The sequence below is a fragment of the Mya arenaria genome, chromosome 2, assembly GCF_026914265.1.
Source record: "Mya arenaria isolate MELC-2E11 chromosome 2, ASM2691426v1".
Lineage (NCBI taxonomy): Eukaryota > Metazoa > Mollusca > Bivalvia > Myida > Myidae > Mya > Mya arenaria.
In genome coordinates, this window is record NC_069123.1 from 52,238,592 (window position 1) to 52,258,981 (window position 20,390).

At 40.1% G+C, this 20,390-nt stretch overlaps 2 protein-coding genes across 2 annotated transcripts; both read left to right on the forward strand.

Moving 5' to 3' along the window:
• Nucleotides 1–560: 560 nt before the first annotated feature.
• Nucleotides 561–3,091, forward strand: LOC128215642 (uncharacterized). Its single transcript, XM_052922330.1, has 4 exons — nt 561–822; nt 1,053–1,229; nt 1,411–1,733; nt 2,762–3,091. The coding sequence occupies exons 1-3, from the start codon at nt 561–563 to the stop codon at nt 1,692–1,694; spliced, it is 723 nt and encodes a 240-aa protein (XP_052778290.1). The 3' UTR covers nt 1,695–1,733; nt 2,762–3,091.
• A 4,039-nt stretch (nt 3,092–7,130) lies between these two features.
• On the forward strand, nt 7,131–10,317 carry LOC128220749 (uncharacterized). The gene is made up of 4 exons (XM_052929258.1): nt 7,131–7,390; nt 8,508–8,831; nt 8,957–9,169; nt 9,349–10,317. Exons 1-4 carry the CDS (start codon nt 7,378–7,380, stop codon nt 9,687–9,689), a joined length of 891 nt encoding a protein of 296 aa, XP_052785218.1. The 5' UTR covers nt 7,131–7,377; the 3' UTR covers nt 9,690–10,317.
• Nucleotides 10,318–20,390: the final 10,073 nt, after the last annotated feature.

The window sequence follows — 20,390 nt, forward strand, 5'->3', positions numbered from 1 at the left end:
GGCTTAAAAACCTTTAAATCTCAGGTAAAGCGTACATTTATATAACAGAGGCTTTAAAACCTTTAACTCTCAGGTAAGGCTTACATCTATATAACAGAGGCTTAAAAACCTTTGACTCTCAGATAAGGCTTACATCTATATAACAGAGGCTTAAAAACCTTTAACTCTCAGATAAGGCTTACATCTATATAACAGAGGCTTAAAAACCTTTGACTCTCAGATAAGGCTTACATCTATATAACAGAGGCTTAAAAACCTTTAACTCTCAGGTAAAGCGTACATTTATATAACAGAGGCTTAAAAGGACATTCAATTAAAGCTTACGTCTATTTGACAGAGGAGGTAATGCACTGCTTGTACATAATTATACATTGTATATTTAACAAAGGTGATTATCTAAAATAGTATCTGTAATTTGCATTATAGACTAAATGACCTATTCTATTTGTCAATATTAACGTGTTTTTAGATCTTATTTAAATTGACTAATCATATTAGATCATACCAGTGTATTAGAACATATGAATAAAACTTTGCTCCAGGCAACCACCGTACTCACGATGCACCGGGCGACCGAGAGACGATGGGTGAACTTCTTCCTCTTCATGTTGGTGTCGGCGGTGGTATTTCAGCTGCTAGGCTTTGTGTTACCCAACTGGCTGCGCGCACATTTCATGTGGAGTCGGAGGCGAGCGGCTCAGGACTACGCGCTATGGTACGTGACGCAGTGTGAGGGCGTCAACTGGACGTGCACCATTCGTTCCTATCACCGCCTGTACGACTGGACCCGCGGAAAGTACATCTTTGACGGCATAGAGCTCTGTAAGTCATCTCGAAAATGTATATTAATTATTGAATAAACTGAGCAATAGTGAAGGCAACGACAGCAGTAAAGTGTGATCAATGCTATGTTTGTAACCAAGCTGTATACATGTACTATTTTGTTATTCATTAAATATTGTAGTAAGCGACAAAATCGCCGCCTCATAATTACAAATACACATACAATACATATATGCCAAACTACAACGTGTATATATCTTTTTCCTCAGTGCTGGATGCAGATATAGTGGCATCAGCCCAGGTGCTTTACACGTTGGGTCTGTTGCTCCTCCTGGTGGCATTCCTGCCCCTTACGGTGCGCCGAAGGCTAATCGTCTCCAAGCGCACCAAAGCCGACCCCGCCAACTACGGTCTTCTTACAGTCGCTGGTTTCGCTTTCTTCTCCGGTATTTCCATTTATTTGACATAAAAATAAAAATAAAAGACAACTCGTACCTTCAAATATATTCTAACAGGGCCTCCAAATGCAAATCACATAACTTGGCAACTGTTTAAATGCTTTGAATATTTATTTTTTTCAAAGGTAGTAAACACATTGGGTATAAATTTATTTGTATATATTTTAAGGCCTATTTGTGATGATTGCCGCCGGAAAAATGGGTACAGCGAGTGTAGAGCACCGGAACGGACGTGGCGCACCTGTCGCCCTGGGGTTTGCTGCCGCAGGTGGAGCCATCGCTCTCATGACAGGCATATTCGTCCTAATGCGGGTGTTCCTGAAGGGCTACTGTCCTGACTGCACACCGGTGTCACGTGACATAGACATGCACGAAACAACCAATCAGGTGGATGTAATGGTGTCAACGGAAAAAACGGATGTCCTCCGTCGCCAAAGCGACCCGATTCCGTAGACATCCAAGTTACTTAAGAACTTCAAGGCACGGTGCAAAGTAGGACACATTCTTTATGAAGATATTTGGGGAGGGAAACGACCAAAATTGCACGCACACACCCACACACGCACGCACACACACACGCACACTCACACATACGCTCTCGCGCGCATAGTACATGCATATAGAAAGTGAACATACATAAAGTACATACATATAGTAAGTGTACCGATACATCCATAATGTAAGTGTACCGATACATATAGTAAGTGTAAACACATATAGTAAGTGTGCATACATATAGTAAGTATCCATACATATAGTTAGTGTGCAAACTGCTCTTAGTGCATCGTGTTTTTAAATTAAAAGAGAACAAAAACAATATTATAAGTATCTTCCATGGCCCGAACGTAGGGTGTTTAGGGGAAACGAGGTTTACCGAGTTTCCGCAAAACACCTTCCGCGAGGGTTTGGATGAACCTATCTTACACAAGCGACTATGGTTGATGCTTTTTCTCCCACATCAGTTAAACAAACTGGAACTCTTTTATGCGTAGTGAAAATAAATGCGTATGGATATGTGATAATTCTTGTCACGGATATGCGGGCAGTGATTCAGATTATGTTAATAGTCAAATCGATCTTTAAGTAGATCTGAGGAGAGTGAGGCATTATTTCTTGAAAGGTGCGTGAAAACCTTTTTATGGTGACATTAGAAGTGAGAAATAATTAATTAGCATTCTAAATATTGCCACAAGACAAGGTTTCTATGATGCTACTGACGACAGGCTTCAACAAGGGAGGTAATTACAATGTGATGACCATTAAAAAGGAGTTCCATACGGGTACTTGTTGTATCTTTGCCCGTGGGCAAGATAAGAATTTCTAGCATGGTTAATTTTTTTGATCTACTTATCTGAGGTGGGAGAAATTGTCGGCACTGATATCGTTTTAATGTTGTAAGACTTTTGGAATGGATTTTCAGACTGTTTAAATACTGTTTTTCTTCCTTGGACTGAGTTTTCAAACACACATCTTTCTAAATACATGTAAACCATTAATTACGTGAGATGCTAATGTTTCAGCCATGGAAAAGGATAAACAAGATACACAAGATTACCACAGTTCAATAGCAAATACTTGGAAAACGAGACGTGTACTTAGCCAAGCCTACTCTGTTCATATGAACTTTTATATTCCATATTTAACGGATACCTACATATAATACATACTTTGCCTTTACATGTATATAGGCTATGTCATGTAATCAGAAAAAACAAGAAGACCGTGCGTTTTTCTCTACGAAATTTCAATATCAGAAACCGCAGACATTTATATTCATCGATTTGTCGCAGGGAGGAGGACTGATGTTTAAGTAATGAGAAGGAAATCCTATCGTAAGACGGAGGATTAGACTTCTATCCCCGCCATCATCCTACATACCGGGAAAGTCAATAGTTCCAAAGAAAATGCGGTACTTCCATCTGTATTACATGTAAATGTGTTCTTAGATTATCCTTTAGATTTAGTGTAAATAAATGTTGTGTGAGGTTATTCATGAACCCAACATATTGTATTAAATGTGTATACTAAAAAGGAATTCCATTTTATACCAGGTCCCTTTTGTACATCGTCGACACCATCAAAATCACACACAGTCTATGTTGGTATGCTATTGACCACGTACGTGTTCAAAAGTTTGCGCCACTTTAAACGCCATTTTTTGAACTCCTTGATAGGACCGTCTTTAAGGCTTTTCAGAATGTGTACCGTTATATCGTGGGTGCATTTATGTTTTGTAGAAGGTCAAAGTTACATATGTACAGGGAAGTCGAATGAAAAACGGGCATTAATTAAAATGCCATAAATGTTGAAAAGTTACTAAGAAGGTATTTTTAGAAAAGTTTTCCGAAAAATCATGTATGGGTGAACGAAACCGCCTACCTACTCAATGGAGGCATATACTAACAAAGAGGTCAGAAAGAAAATCATACAATTAAGAAAAACAACATTAAATCCCAAAATTAACAAAATTGGGAGCACACGGTCGGTATAACAATAATAAAGCAAAAGAGAAATACAAAACGGTGCACGAAAAAGTACGGAACCCTTAAGTGAAAGTTACGGAGGAAAGAAATAGGGTGGACCTTGGGAGTTACAAAAGCGTAAATAATGAAAAGTGGAGGAGGTGTGAAGGTGGTGGTAAAATAAATTCCAGAGACTGGCGAGCGCTTTGCATACGCCAGAAAGAACAAAGAAGAATGGCTGACGCCTTTTGATTGGCCTGTAGCGTCACATGACACGGAAAGGGGTGGGGGGATATGATTGGCTTCGGATAAAGTGAGCGTAGAGCTATTCCCGAGTTATTGTCCGCCCGGTTAGCTCAATCGGTAGAGCGTTGGACTCTGAATCGGACAACCCGGGTTCTATCCCCGGGCGGGCCAGGTCACTTCTGTTGTGATTGGTTATGAAATCCTTTCTACGACCATTCGCACTGTACCACTGCCCATGGCATGTACAGAAGTTGTCAGTTCCTTGCAGAGGTGAAGGCACCTAGTACTGGTTCTGCCCAGGATAGGTGTGCGGTGGTCGAACTGTCACTCTGGGACCCTTCAATGTGCTCACGCCGGGACCCGGAGTATAAACTACTAACACCACCTCCCGAGTTATTGTCTGTATCCCGTGTCACGGACGTACAACGCTATATATAACTTTATGTTTGCATAAAATGTCATCTATGTTTTGTCCAAGGTCAAAGTTGCATTAGTACAGGGAAGTCGAACTAGTATTGATTGAGGAAAACAAACACCGGTTGAATGAATTACGGGCATTTATTAAAATGCCATAAATGTTGATAAGTTACTAAGTAGGTATTTTTAGAAAAGTTTTTCGAAGAAAACATATCTGGGTGGACAAAACCGCCAAAAGGAACCGCCGAGTAGCAAATCCTGATCTATATACAGGCTCCTACTGGGAGGTTAATTATTTACACATTTGCAACATTTCCCACTTGTTAGATTTCTACTGTCTTGTCACAGTTGGTGATGAAAGAACAGGCCACACGATAAATTAAAAAGGAAATTCTTGTTATCAAACTACTAGTATATTGCAGCATTCTTATCTTTCTAATGCGTATGAAAACACGGACTATATATTGCATGTTTTTAATATTCCTTATGCGTATAAAATATAGACTTTTCGTTTTCATTACACGCATGTGGTATGTCCTGAATCATTACACGTATGTGGTAGGTCATGTATCATTACAGGTATGTGGTATGTCCTGAATCATTACACGTATGTGGTAGGTCATGTATCATTACACGCATGTTGTATGTCCTGAATCATTACACGTATGTGGTAGGTCATGTAGCATTACACGTATGTGGTAGGTCATGTAGCATTACACGTATGTGGTATGTCCTGAATCATTACACGTATGTGGTAGGTCATGTATCATTACACGCATGTGGTATGTCCTTAATCATTACACGTATGTGGTAGGTTATGTATCATTACACGCATGTGGTATGTCCTTAATCATTACACGTATGTGGTAGGTCATGTATCATTACACGCATGTGGTATGTCCTTAATCATTACACGTATGTGGTAGGTCATGTATCATTACACGCATGTGGTATGTCCTTAATCATTACACGTATGTGGTAGGTTATGTATCATTACAGGTATGTGGTATGTCATGTAGCATTACACGTATGTGGTAGATCATGTATGTGGTATGTCATTTATTATTACACGTATGTGGTAGGTCATGTATCATTACACGTATGTTGTATGTCATGTATCATTACACGTATGTGGTAGGTCATTTATTATTACACGTATGTGGTAGGTCATGTATCATTACACGTATGTGGTAGGTCATGTATCATTACACGCAGGTGGTAGGTCATTTATTATTACACGTATGTGGTATGACATTTATCATTACACGTATGTGGTAGGTCATGTACCATTACATGGTTGTGGTAGGTCGTGTACCATTACACGTTTGTGCTAGGTCGTTTACCATTACACTTATGTGGTAGGTCAATGATTCATTACACGTAAGTGGTAGGTCATGTAGCATTACACGTATGTGGTAGGTCATGTAGCATTACACGTATGTGGTAGGTCATGTATCATTACACGTATGTGGTAGGACATGTAGCATTACACGTATGTGGTAGGTCATGTACCATTACACGGTTGTCGTAGGTAGTGTACCATTACAATTATGTGGTAGGTCAATGATTCATTACACGTAAGTGGTAGGTCATGTATCATTACACGTATGTGGTAGGTCATTTATCATTACACGTTTGTGGTAGGTCATGTAGCATTACACGTATGTGGTAGGACATGTAGCATTACACGTATGTTGTAGGTCATGTAGCATTACACGTAGGTTGTAGGTCATGTAGCATTACACGTATGTGGTAGGTCATGTAGCATTACACGTATGTTGTAGGTCATGTATCATTACACGTTTGTGATAGGTCATGTATCATTACACGTTTGTGGTAGGTCATTTATCATTACACGTTTGTGATAGGTCATGTATCATACGAGATTCGATTGATAGTCTCTCCGATTGACTTCGAAACGTATATACTATACCTTTGCTCTTTTAACCAACTGGAACTGATATAAGGTTTTTAAACAGACTATTGTGGGCTTTTACATAATAATGATATGAACGATTATTAGTGTCTAGTTGTATCCCTTTGAAGACTCTTTCAATCCGTTTGAGCCTTATTCTGAATAGGGGGCTATTCTTAAGAAGTCTAACCGTCAATGTACTGCAATACTAAATGGTGATACGTTATATATCGTTCTTATTAAAAGGGACCCGCTCATGTTTTTGTAAAATGCACTGTTTTTTGTATGACGAAATAAAGTGTAACAAATCATAAGGAGTGTTAAATCTAAGATACCAAAAGCTCGAATCCTTCAGGAAATGTTGATTTTTGCTCAAATATCATCTTTAAAGACCACAATTTTAATTGGCGTTAATAACGCGAATGGTCCCTTTATTACGACTTTGTTGTTGCGTGATTGGTTGATTAGCATATGTGATGTTATCAATGTATTGTTTAAAAGTTAAAATAGCCATCTCCATTATAAATCCTGGTGTCTGAGGCGGCGGGTTTCTAAACAAAATTCTAAAGTTACCGGCGTGGATTCGTATCCCAATAAAACCAAAATACTTTTTTTTACTAAAATTGAACCTTTTCTGCAATTTCGATATCAAAGAGTAAAATAATGATTAAATAAGTGTTTTCAGACGCATTACCGAAAAAGCTATTTTTTGTCCAAAAACATGATCGTGTACCTTTAAAACAGAACGCGTTTATTGTTTTAATTTCTTAACTTGCTTTCAAAATTTATAACGTCTTGAGCAATGGTTGAGGATTAAACATAGTTGATACAACTTAATCTGCACATATCTTGCAGAAAGAAATATTTTAAACTCTATACATTAAAATCTAATGTAAAACACAAGGGAGATCATACCTGGCGAAGGTTAGTTCTTAAGCTGTAGTTGACGGGTCGATGAATTGATTGTTCGGTGGACCATATATGGTTTATAGGCAGTCGGGGAGAAGGAAGTTACTTTTGTACCGGGTATTGATCACCTGCTGGCACGTTCTTGGATAGATAATGAGGGCAGAAGATACATGGAACATTTGTCAACATGCTTGGTTCAGGTAGGGCTTATGTTATTATGAATTATATATTGATATTCTATATTTATTTATTGTTTCAGTCAAATGTGTTCGTTACAAGTATTTTTCTAGTTTTCGACTTACTATTTTTTTCTATATGAATATAAGCATTGGTTTTATAATGCGTACACAAACAATAAATATGGGATTATGTTTTCAAGAATATATCTATCTATAAGGTTTGCTTTCGTGTTATCGATCGTTCAGAGATACTATAATATAAAAACAATAGGTGTAGTTATTGAATTAATAGAAACTCGGTTAAGCATAAAGTCTGTTATTTGGGCCATTTTCTGCATTAAACCGATCTATCAACTATCTATACTGCTTAAAAATATTGCTTAATTGTGCAGCAATCTGCACGCTTTGTCAGTTTTAAAACTACACGATGTCAGTTATTTTTGTAATACACATGTTATTTAATGTTTAATGCTATTAAAGCAAAGGTAAACGTAAACTTATATATGGGTGCATTCGGGACATCTTTGCCGCTATTGAGAGATCATCATTGGGTTATCATTAATAATACAAACGTTTTCTAAGCTATGCCAAATAAAATGAAAGCTACAGTGGCCAAAGACTTACGATGCCCTTGTTTAATGTAACATGTTCATTAAAAGCCGAAAGATTAACTGACAAAAAGAATGGTGTTATATGGAAAAATGAATTACTCATTTCATCTAGCATAGAACCAAGCTGTTTATCCAGATATTTTATCGAAACATTGCTGGTTAAATGCAAACAATGGGCGTGCGCGCGGACATGTTAGGTGTGTTAACAAGTTTGTGTAATAAACGATGCATGATATGAATACAAATGGGTAGTTCACATCAGACTTGGTCAGCATATTCATATTTAAAATTAATACGTAAAAATGTATAACAAGCCAAATTTTTAGTGATTAATCTTTTACTTCTTACTAGATAATGCATTGATGTAATATATTTATTACTGATACAAGATTGTAACTGTGTATTTAATAGCTTTAAACTCACAAATATTAACTATGAACATCGGTTCTACCGTATCAAACGCACAATTTGCAGTTTTTATTGATCATATTAAAAAAAACCCCACACATTTCTTTTTGTCTGAACAGCGCTAACCGTTAACGGATCAAAGCGTCACTTACCCATACAGTATTGCTCAGTGTACTGGTACGTGACGTCATGCCTTCTGTTGATGACGTCAGCAATAATGCTGGTAACCAGCGCATCTATTCCTCGCTGGCTTCGGATGGATTGTAACAGGCCGGGGAACATTCGACGTGTCCACGACTACGCTCTGTGGTACCTGATCGTCTGTAAGGAGGACGTCTGTCAGACCTGGAGCTACACAAGTGTACGGACGAACACACAGAGTACAGAACGACCACTGTATGACGATTCCGATGTGTCGTCATCTTCAGTGGTTGCTGATCTCAGTATGTATTGGTTCATATTATGGTATTACCAAAATAGCCTCTTCAGTCTGAGTCTCTTTAATTTAATATCAATATTTATAAACAAGACACACTAACAGTGTGTGTTTTTTTCTAAAATGTTGCAGGACTTAGTAAGGGTCAAATGGTCGGAACGGAAATAGAAATCACTGCAGCCTTTTTGCTAGAACTGCTGACCTTTTCCATTATGTTGCGGCTTTCAATAAAGTCCAGACGAACGTCAATAATAAGTCAGCGCTTCCATCTGTCCAGACGTGAGCGTGCACGTCATGCAGACGTTTGCCTTCACTGCTCCGCATTCCTAGCAGCCATTGTGGCAGGTGAAACATTCACTTAAATTCATTGACACTGTGTACCTTTGATTTCTTTAAATTAATTAAATACATTTTAATTGTTTGTAGTTTTTGTTTAAGCGCATGTCCTTTTGATATGCATGTATTGTTTTAAATCTCAATGTCGCAAAAGTTCATGTCCGAAATATATCCATTTTATTTTTCAGCGGTATGTATTTTCATACCATTTGAAAGATTTGCAGAGATAAATCGTAAGTTATCGACCATAGATGTGCATACTGGATGCAGTATTTCGACGCCTTTTGGAATCATTGTGCTTGGCTTTAGTGGGCTTGCCCTGGTTTTATCTGCTATCTTTAACGTGAGGATAATTTACTCGAGGGTTTCTCAAGGGTGCACCGCCAACGGCGATGACGTCATGGATGACGAGAACAGAAAGATGGTCGCCCTTGTTGCAATGGAATCAAAAGATAATAATTTAAAGGGATACGCGGACCCGATGCTGCCTGGCTACAGTAACATCGACACAGAGACTGAAGTGACCTGAGGGAGATTGCTACATCAACATAATCCTATTCAGTCGGAGCAAACAGTCCATTAAAAACACGAACATCACACGTTCGGCTGTACTTAAATGACTTGTTCAGTTTGCATATAAATTTAACATTCTGAATGTCGTTGAACGTCTTCACAAGTTTCGATTCACTAAACCATAATTCATTTTCAATATTTGTTTTAATTGTTGTTTTCAATCTATACTGATCATAGACAAGTTCATATATTAAGCTTTCTGTTTATCGATCTTTCATAAATGCTTTTTATAAATATCGTATATTGATCAACACCATTTGTTCGGTCCTGTAAGCATTGTGAGTGCTAAAATGTGTTTTGACATTATTAAACATAAACTATGTATAAGTTGTATAATAAGTTGTGTTGACACAGTATAATAAAGCGATGGTTTATCAAAATATTGATGGAATTCAAAGAAGCGTCATGCAATATTTAACTTAAAAAAACACACCTGCTAGCTGATGTTTTCTGTGTATTTTATTTAAGAACGAAACAAACACGCTATTTACAATACATATATTGCTTTGCTATGTTCAGGGCGTAAACATGTTTGAAGTTTTGAAATAAAAATATTCGTTATTAAAACAGTTTATCAACTTTTATCGGAACTCGTTAAGTAGCCAAGTTATTAACGTCCGTGTTTATATTAGTCTAAGACAGACGTGACAAAATGTCACAATGTACGTTAAGGCCACGATTCCACTAAAGAATGACAAAATGCCACATCTAACGTCAAGGCCACGATTCCAATACAGAATGACAAAATGTCACATCGAACGTCAAGGCCACGATTCCACTAAAGAATGACAAAATGTCACATCGAACGTCAAGGTCATGATTCCATTACAAAATGACAAAATGTCACATCAAAAGTCAAGGCCACGATTCCACTAAAATATGACAACATGTCAAATCGAACGTCAAGGCCACAATCCCACTAAAGAATGACAAAATGTCACACCGAACGTCAAGGCCACGATTCCACTAAAGAATGACAAAATGTCACACCGAACGTCAAGACCACGATTCCACTAAAGAATGACAAAATGTCACACCGAACGTCAAGGCCACGATTCCACTAAAGAATGACAAAATGTCACACCGAACGTCAAGGCCACGATTCCACTAAAGAATGACAAAATGTCACACCGAACGTCAAGGCCAAGATTCCACTAAAGAATGACAAAATGTCACACCGAACGTCAAGGCCACGATTCCACTAAAGAATGACAACATGTCACATCGAACGTCAAGGCCACGATTCCTCTAAAGAATGACAACATGTCACATCGTCAAGGCCAAGATTCCACTAAAGAATGACAAAATGTCACACCAAACGTCAAGGCCACGATTCCACTAAAGCACGACAAAATGTCACACCGAACGTCAAGGCCACGATTCTACTAAAGAATGACAAAATGTCACACCGAACGTCAAGGCCACGATTCCACTAAAGAATGACAAAATGTCACAACAAAAGTCAAGGCCACGATTCCACCAAAGAATGAAAAAATGTCACACCGAACGTCAAGGCCACGACTCCACTAAAGAATAACAAAATGTCACACCGAACGTCAAGGCCACATTTCCACTAAAGAATGACAAAATGTCACACCGAACGTCAAGGCCACGATTCCACTAAAGAATGACAAAATGTCACACCGAACGTCAAGGCCACGACTCCATTACAAAATGACAAAATGTCACACCGAACGTCAAGGCCACGACTCCACTAAAGAATGACAAAATGTCACACAGAACGTCAAGGCCATGACTCCACTACAAAATGTCACACCGAACGTCAAGGCCACGACTCCATTACAAAATGACAAAATGTCACACCAAACGTCAAGGCCACGATTCCACTAAAGAATGAAAAAATGTCACTCCGAACGTCAAGGCCACGATTCCACTAAAGAATGACAAAATGTCACACCGAACGTCAAGGCCACGACTCCACTACAAAATGTCACAACGAACGTCAAGGCCACGACTCCACTACAAAATGACAAAATGTCACACCGAACGTCAAAGCCACGATTCCACTACAAAATGACAAAATGTCACACCGAACGTCAAGGCCACGATTCCACTAAAGAATGACAAAATGTCACACCGGACGTCAAGGCCACGATTCCACTTAAGAATGACAAAATGTCACATCGAACGTCAAGGCCACGATTCCACTAAAGAATGACAAAATGTCACACCGGACGTCAAGGCCACGATTCCACTTAAGAATGACAAAATGTCACATCGAACGTCAAGGCCACGATTCCACTAAAGCATGACAAAATGTCACATCGAACGTCAAGGCCACGATTACACTAAAGCATGACAAAATGTCACATCGAACGTCAAGGCCACGATTCCACTAAAGAATGACAAAATGTCACATCGAACGTCAAGGCCACGATTCCACTAAAGCATGACAAAATGTCACACCGAACGTCAAGGCCACGATTCCACTAAAGAATGAAAAAATGTCACTCCGAACGTCAAGGCCACGATTCCACTAAAGAATGACAAAATGTCACATCGAACGTCAAGGCCACGATTCCACTACAAAATGACACATCGAACGTCAAGGCCACGATTCCACAACAGAATGACAAAAAGTCACATCGAACGTCAAGGCCACGATTCCACAACAGAATGTCAAAAAGTCACATCGAACGTCAAGGCCACGATTCCACAACAGAATGACAAAAAGTCACATCGAACGTCAAGGCCACGATTTCACAACAGAATGACAAAATGTCACACCGAACGTCAAGGCCACAATTCCACCAAAGAATGAAAAAATGTCACACCGAACGTCAAGGCCACGATTCCACTAAAGAATGAAAAAATGTCACTCCGAACGTCAAGGCCACGATTCCACTAAAGAATGACAAAATGTCACACCGAACGTCAAGGCCACGATTCCACTAAAGAATGACAAAATGTCACATCGAACGTCAAGGTCACGATTCCATTACAAAATGACAAAATGTCACATCCAATGTCAAGGCCACGATTCCACTAAAATATGACATCATGTCAAATCGAACGTCAAGGCCACAATCCCACTAAAGAATGACAAAATGTCACACCGAACGTCAAGGCCACGATTCCACTAAAGAATGACAAAATGTCACACCGAACGTCAAGACCACGATTCCACTAAAGAATGACATAATGTCACACCGAACGTCAAGGCCACGATTCCACTAAAGAATGACAAAATGTCACACCGAACGTCAAGGCCACGATTCCACTAAAGAATGACAAAATGTCACACCGAACGTCAAGGCCAAGATTCCACTAAATAATGACAAAATGTCACACCGAACGTCAAAGCCACGATTCCACTAAAGAATGACAACATGTCACATCGAACGTCAAGGCCACGATTCCTCTAAAGAATGACAACATGTCACATCGTCAAGGCCAAGATTCCACTAAAGAATGACAAAATGTCACACCAAACGTCAAGGCCACGATTCCACTAAAGCACGACAAAATGTCACACCGAACGTCAAGGCCACGATTCTACTAAAGAATGACAAAATGTCACACCGAACGTCAAGGCCACGATTCCACTAAAGAATGACAAAATGTCACAACAAAAGTCAAGGCCACGATTCCACTAAAGAATGACAAAATGCCACATCGAACGTCAATGCCACGATTCCACTAAAGAATGACAACATGCCACATCGAACGTCAATGCCACGATTCCACTAAAGCATGACAAAATGTCACACCGAACGTCAAGGCCACGATTCCACCAAAGAATGAAAAAATGTCACACCGAACGTCAAGGCCACGACTCCACTAAAGAATAACAAAATGTCACACCGAACGTCAAGGCCACATTTCCACTAAAGAATGACAAAATGTCACACCGAACGTCAAGGCCACGATTCCACTAAAGAATGACAAAATGTCACACCGAACGTCAAGGCCACGACTCCACTACAAAATGACAAAATGTCACACCGAACGTCAAGGCCACGACTCCACTAAAGAATGACAAAATGTCACACAGAACGTCAAGGCCATGACTCCACTACAAAATGTCACACCGAACGTCAAGGCCACGACTCCATTACAAAATGACAAAATGTCACACCAAACTTCAAGGCCACGATTCCACTAAAGAATGAAAAAATGTCACTCCGAACGTCAAGGCCACGATTCCACTAAAGAATGACAAAATGTCACACCGAACGTCAAGGCCACGACTTCACTACAAAATGTCACAACGAACGTCAAGGCCACGACTCCACTACAAAATGACAATATGTCACACCGAACGTCAAAGCCACGATTCCACTACAAAATGACAAAATGTCACATCGAACGTCAAGGCCACGATTCCACTAAAGAATGACAAAATGTCACACCGGACGCCAAGGCCACGATTCCACTTAAGAATGACAAAATGTCACATCGAACGTCAAGGCCACGATTCCACTAAAGAATGAAAAAATGTCACTCCGAACGTCAAGGCCACGATTCCACTAAAGAATGACAAAATGTCACATCGAACGTCAAGGCCACGATTCCACTACAAAATGACACATCGAACGTCAAGGCCACGATTCCACAACAGAATGACAAAAAGTCACATCGAACGTCAAGGCCACGATTCCACAACAGAATGACAAAAAGTCACATCGAACGTCAAGGCCACGATTTCACAACAGAATGACAAAATGTCATACCGAACGTCAAGGCCACGATTCCACCAAAGAATGAAAAAATGTCACACCGAACGTCAAGGCCACGATTCCACTAAAGAATGAAAAAATGTCACTCCGAACGTCAAGGCCACGATTCCACTAAAGAATGACAAAATGTCACACCGAACGTCAAGGCCACGACTCCACTACAAAATGTCACAACGAACGTCAAGGCCACGACTCCACTACAAAATGACAAAATGTCACACCGAACGTCAAAGCCACGATTCCACTACAAAATGACAAAATGTCACACCGAACGTCAAGGCCACGATTCCACTTAAGAATGACAAAATGTCACATCGAACGTCAAGGCCACGATTCCACTAAAGAATGACAAAATGTCACACCGGACGTCAAGGCCACGATTCCATTACAAAATTATAAAATGTCACATCGAACGTCAATGCCACGATTCCACTAAAGAATGACAAAATGTCACATCGAACGTCAAGGCCACGATTCCTCTAAAGAATGACAACATGTCACATCGTCAAGGCCAAGATTCCACTAAAGAATGACAAAATGTCACACCGAACGTCAAGGCCAAGATTCCACTAAAGAATGACAAAATGTCACACCGAACGTCAAGGCCACGATTCCACTAAAGAATGACAAAATGTCACACCGAACGTCAAGGCCACGATTCCACTAAAGAATGACAAAATGTCGCATCGAACGTCAAGGCCACGATTCCACAAAAGAATGACAAAATGTCACACCGAACGTCAAACCACGATTCCACTTAAGAATGACAAAATGTCACATCGAACATCAAGGCCACGATTCCACTAAAGAATGACAAAATGTCACTCTGAACGTCAAGGCCACGATTCCACTAAAGAATGACAAAATGTCACACCGAACGTCAAGGCCACGATTCCACTAAAGAATGACAAAATGTCACACCGAACGTCAAGAGCACGATTCCACTTAAGAATGACAAAATGTCACACCGAACATCAAGGCCAAGATTCCACTAAAGAATGACAAAATGTCACACCGAACGTCAAGGCCACGATTCCACTAAAGAATGACAAAATGTCACACCGAACGTCAAGGCCACGATTCCACCAAAGAATGAAAAAATGTCACACCGAACGTCAAGGCCACGATTCCACTAAAGAATGAAAAAATGTCACTCCGAACGTCAAGGCCACGATTCCACTAAAGAATGACAAAATGTCACACCGAACGTCAAGGCCACGACTCCACAACAAAATGTCACAACGAACGTCAAGGCCACGACTCCACTACAAAATGACAAAATGTCACACCGAACGTCAAAGCCACGATTCCATTACAAAATTATAAAATGTCACATCGAACGTCAATGCCACGATTCCACTAAAGAATGACAAAATGTCACATCGAACGTCAAGGCCACGATTCCTCTAAAGAATGACAACATGTCACATCGTCAAGGCCAAGATTCCACTAAAGAATGACAAAATGTCACACCGAACGTCAAGGCCAAGATTCCACTAAAGAATGACAAAATGTCACACCGAACGTCAAGGCCACGATTCCACTAAAGAATGACAATATGTCACATTGAACGTCAAGGCCACGATTCCTCTAAAGAATGACAAAATGTCACATCGTCAAGGCCAAGATTCCACTAAAGAATGACAAAATGTCACACCAAACGTCAAGGCCACGATTCCACTAAAGCATGACAAAATGTCACACCGAACGTCAAGGCCACGATTCCACTAAAGAATGACAAAATGTCACACCGAACGTCAAGGCCACGATTCCACTAAAGAATGACAAAATGTCACACCGAACGTCAAGGCCACGACTCCACTACAAAATGACAAAATGTCACACCGAACGTCAAGGCCACGACTCCACTAAAGAATGACAAAATGTCACACAGAACGTCAAGGCCATGACTCCACTACAAAATGTCACACCGAACGTCAAGGCCACGACTCCATTACAAAATGACAAAATGTCACACCAAACGTCAAGGCCACGATTCCACTAAAGAATGAAAAAATGTCACTCCGAACGTCAAGGCCACGATTCCACTAAAGAATGACAAAATGTCACACCGAACGTCAAGGCCACGATTACACTAAAGCATGACAAAATGTCACATCGAACGTCAAGGCCACGATTCCACTAAAGAATGACAAAATGTCACATCGAACGTCAAGGCCACGATTCCACTAAAGCATGACAAAATGTCACACCGAACGTCAAGGCCACGATTCCACTAAAGAATGAAAAAATGTCACTCCGAACGTCAAGGCCACGATTCCACTTAAGAATGACAAAATGTCACATCGAACGTCAAGGCCACGATTCCACTACAAAATGACACATCGAACGTCAAGGCCACGATTCCACAACAGAATGACAAAAAGTCACATCGAACGTCAAGGCCACGATTCCACAACAGAATGACAAAAAGTCACATCGAACGTGAAGGCCACGATTTCACAACAGAATGACAAAATGTCACACCGAACGTCAAGGCCACGATTCCACCAAAGAATGAAAAAATGTCACACCGAACGTCAAGGCCACGATTCCACCTAAAGAATGAAAAAATGTCACTCCGAACGTCAAGGCCACGATTCCACTAAAGAATGACAAAATGTCACACGAACGTCAAGGCCACGACTCCACTACAAATGTCACAACGAACGTCAAGGCACGATTCCACTACAAAATGACACATCGAACGTCAGGCCACGATTCCACAACAGAATGACAAAAAGTCACATCGAAACGTCAAGGCCACGATTCCACAAACAGAATGACAAAAAGTCACACGAACGTCAATTTATTTTCACTACGCACAAAAGAGTTCCAGAATTTTTTTTACATTTTTACTAAATTTTGTTTAACTGAGGTGGGAGAAAAAGCATCTACCATAGCCGCTCGCAGTGTAAGATAGGTTCATCTCGACCCTCGCGCAGGGTGTTTTGCGGATCCTCGGTAAAACTCGTTTCCGCAAAACACCCTACGCTCTGGTCGTGATGAACCTATCATACACTCTTGGCCATGGAAGATACTTATAATCTATATTCACAGCAAAACTGCAGAAAGCAATGCACAATAATGTTACAAATGTGGACCCTTGTGGTACAATCGCTAACTGTGCCTGTAACCTAAGTGAGATATGTATCACTGTTTCTTTACATAATAAAACATAATAAATATTATGAAACATACAACCAAAATGTAATAAAAAGGCGCTGTTCGTGTCTGAATTATCATCATCTTCAATAAGCATGAACATGTGAGTTTACTGCTTGTGCATACACTCAATGACACAACATCTGCACAATCGCACCTGAAACATTCTACATAAGCATTAATTAAGCGAGTTTCTGTACGCTGTGTTTATCACTTAGATCACGAAGCTCACATGAATATACTAAATTTACTTTATTGAATCAAGGAATTAAAATTACCAGGACGAGTTTGAAATGTTGATTTACTTGATTGAATATTTATGTTATTTGTAGCCTAATGCACCCGTCAATTGTAACCATGCCCCCCTCCAGGTCCGGGGTTATACCGGGGATAGCCGGGGAAGTGGGCCGTGTTTTTACCTATCAGGTGGTCCCGCAGTGCCGGGTGAATGCGGTGGTTTTGTCTTCGCGTAAAATATAGCGGGGAATTTGCCTTACCGAGGCGTGCGGGGACATTTGGCGGGGATTTGACCATCAGTTCGTCCCCACAGGCGGAGATTTTACCCGGGTTTGGCTGGACCGAAAGTCAAAGTCCCCGCTATTCTGCGGACCTGATGGGTGGGCGTGGTTACAATTGACTGGTGCATAATATGATGAAAATATCGTGCACTGCCTACAAAATTCGGGACTGGGTCAAGTGGAGTGTAACGGATGGTCAGTTCGTCAAATGGAAAACACAACATCTTGTTAATTTTCTCGAGAGAACATGTACACGGTGATGATGCACAGCGGTTTGTTGTGGGTCAAGTATGATACAGGGGTATGTGCGGTCAAAAACAATATTACACGGTCAAAATCTAGAGGACACATGTTCGGCCAAAATCATTCAAACATAGTCGGATTGTTTTTCTGCATAAATATTAGGTCAATGTTTATATGGATTATTTACAGTCAAAATCAAGGTCACAAGGTCAAACGAAAGAAAAACGTGAGCACTAGCAACCGCCAATGCGTTATTTTTGTGTCGATATTGAGTCATGTTAACCTATGTAACCTTATTCAAGTCTATGTACCATCAATAACTAGGACATTAGGCGACTATAAATTAATTGCTAGATTTTCATCCCCACTGCCCCCTCTTTTTCTGCTGCCCGTTAAATTTTATTGACTCAACTAGGATCTGTATTTGCGTACATCGGACCAGTACCGAGCGGGAACGACCTTTAGTTTTTCTTACGGTGTCGATGTATAACATTCATATGTAAAAAAAGAGAATGTTAACGATTATGTTCGTGGTACGTATATAACTCATGTATGTGGTCCCTTATACAATAAGAAAGAACATGAACACATATTCAACGGTCCCTTATACAATAAGAAAGAACATGAACACATATTCAACGGTGAAACAGACATCTAAGAGAAGAAATTGCCGCCCCCGCCATATATAAAAAGAAATTGATGGAAATCACACAATTTAATTTTATTGGCCATATGTCAAACATTTGAAGATCATTAATTGATGATAATCGAGCATCCACCTTTTACACTTTATCAATAAGACATTGAGAAAAGAGCAGGCGATATACGGCCATGCTGGCCTACCTTAACATACATCGAATTGCGAAAGGGCTTTGCACAATAAGGACAAACATTCATATCTAGTATTAACATTAAGATACAATATCAAAATGTGATATCTATTAATGTCTGTTATCTACGGTGGCACAGAGGTGACATCCGCAACACTTAATTTGAGACGAAGAGTGTACAGTGACGCTCGTTCTGTTGTTGACTTCGTTGTCAACTCGATCGAGAATTCTGGACGCAATCATGGCTACAGAATCATGCGACAACGATGCGTAGCGAATGGATTGAGCGTACGGACACACGATATGGCAACCATCCTCCGTATATCAGGGGGTCCAACGTGAAATGTGTTCGCCGAATTTTAAGTGAGGGAAATTGTGTGAAGCCGAATAAAATGGCGGCGTTGAACTGAATTTCGGTGTTTCAAGGATGTATTTTCACCTGGTAAGTAAGTTATATCACCGTTCTCGCAATATAAATACGCCTACCCGGAGACCACACGTGTAAGCATCTCTCGTTTTTTTAACCTATGTTTCTAGAGGCATTAACAAAAAAGTTATTGAATGTATACACTTAGTAACTTGAGACCTCAACTTAGTAAATTAAGGCCACAACTTACTAAATTGTGGCCACAACTTAGTAAATTGTGGCCACAATTTACTAAGTTGAGGCCTCATGTTACTAAGTTGTGGCCACAATTTAGTAAGTTGTGGCCTCAAGTTACTAAGTTGTGGCCACAATTTACTAAGTTGTGGCCACAATTTATTAAGTTGTGGCCTCAATTTACTAAGTTGAGGCCTCAAGTTACTAAGTTGTGGCCTCAAGTTACAAAGTTGTGGCCTCAATTTAGTAAGTTGTGGCCTCAAGTTATTAAGTTGTGGCCACAATTAACTAAGTTGTGGCCACACTTTACTAAGTTGTGGCCTCAATTTACTAAGTTGTGGCCTCAAGTTAGTAAGTTGTGGCCACAATTTAATAAGTTGTGGCCTCAATTTACTAAGTTGTGGCCTCAAGTTAGTAAGCTGTGGCCACAATATAAATAAAGTGTTGCGGATGTCACCTCTGTGCCACCGTAGTTATCGGCATTCGATTGACTACTACGATAGAGTTGATTATGTAGATACAGTTGAAGGGTTAATGAAATAGACAGAAGATCGACGGAAGAAACTAGCCATGTGGTGTCAGAAAGCGTGTGTGCTTATA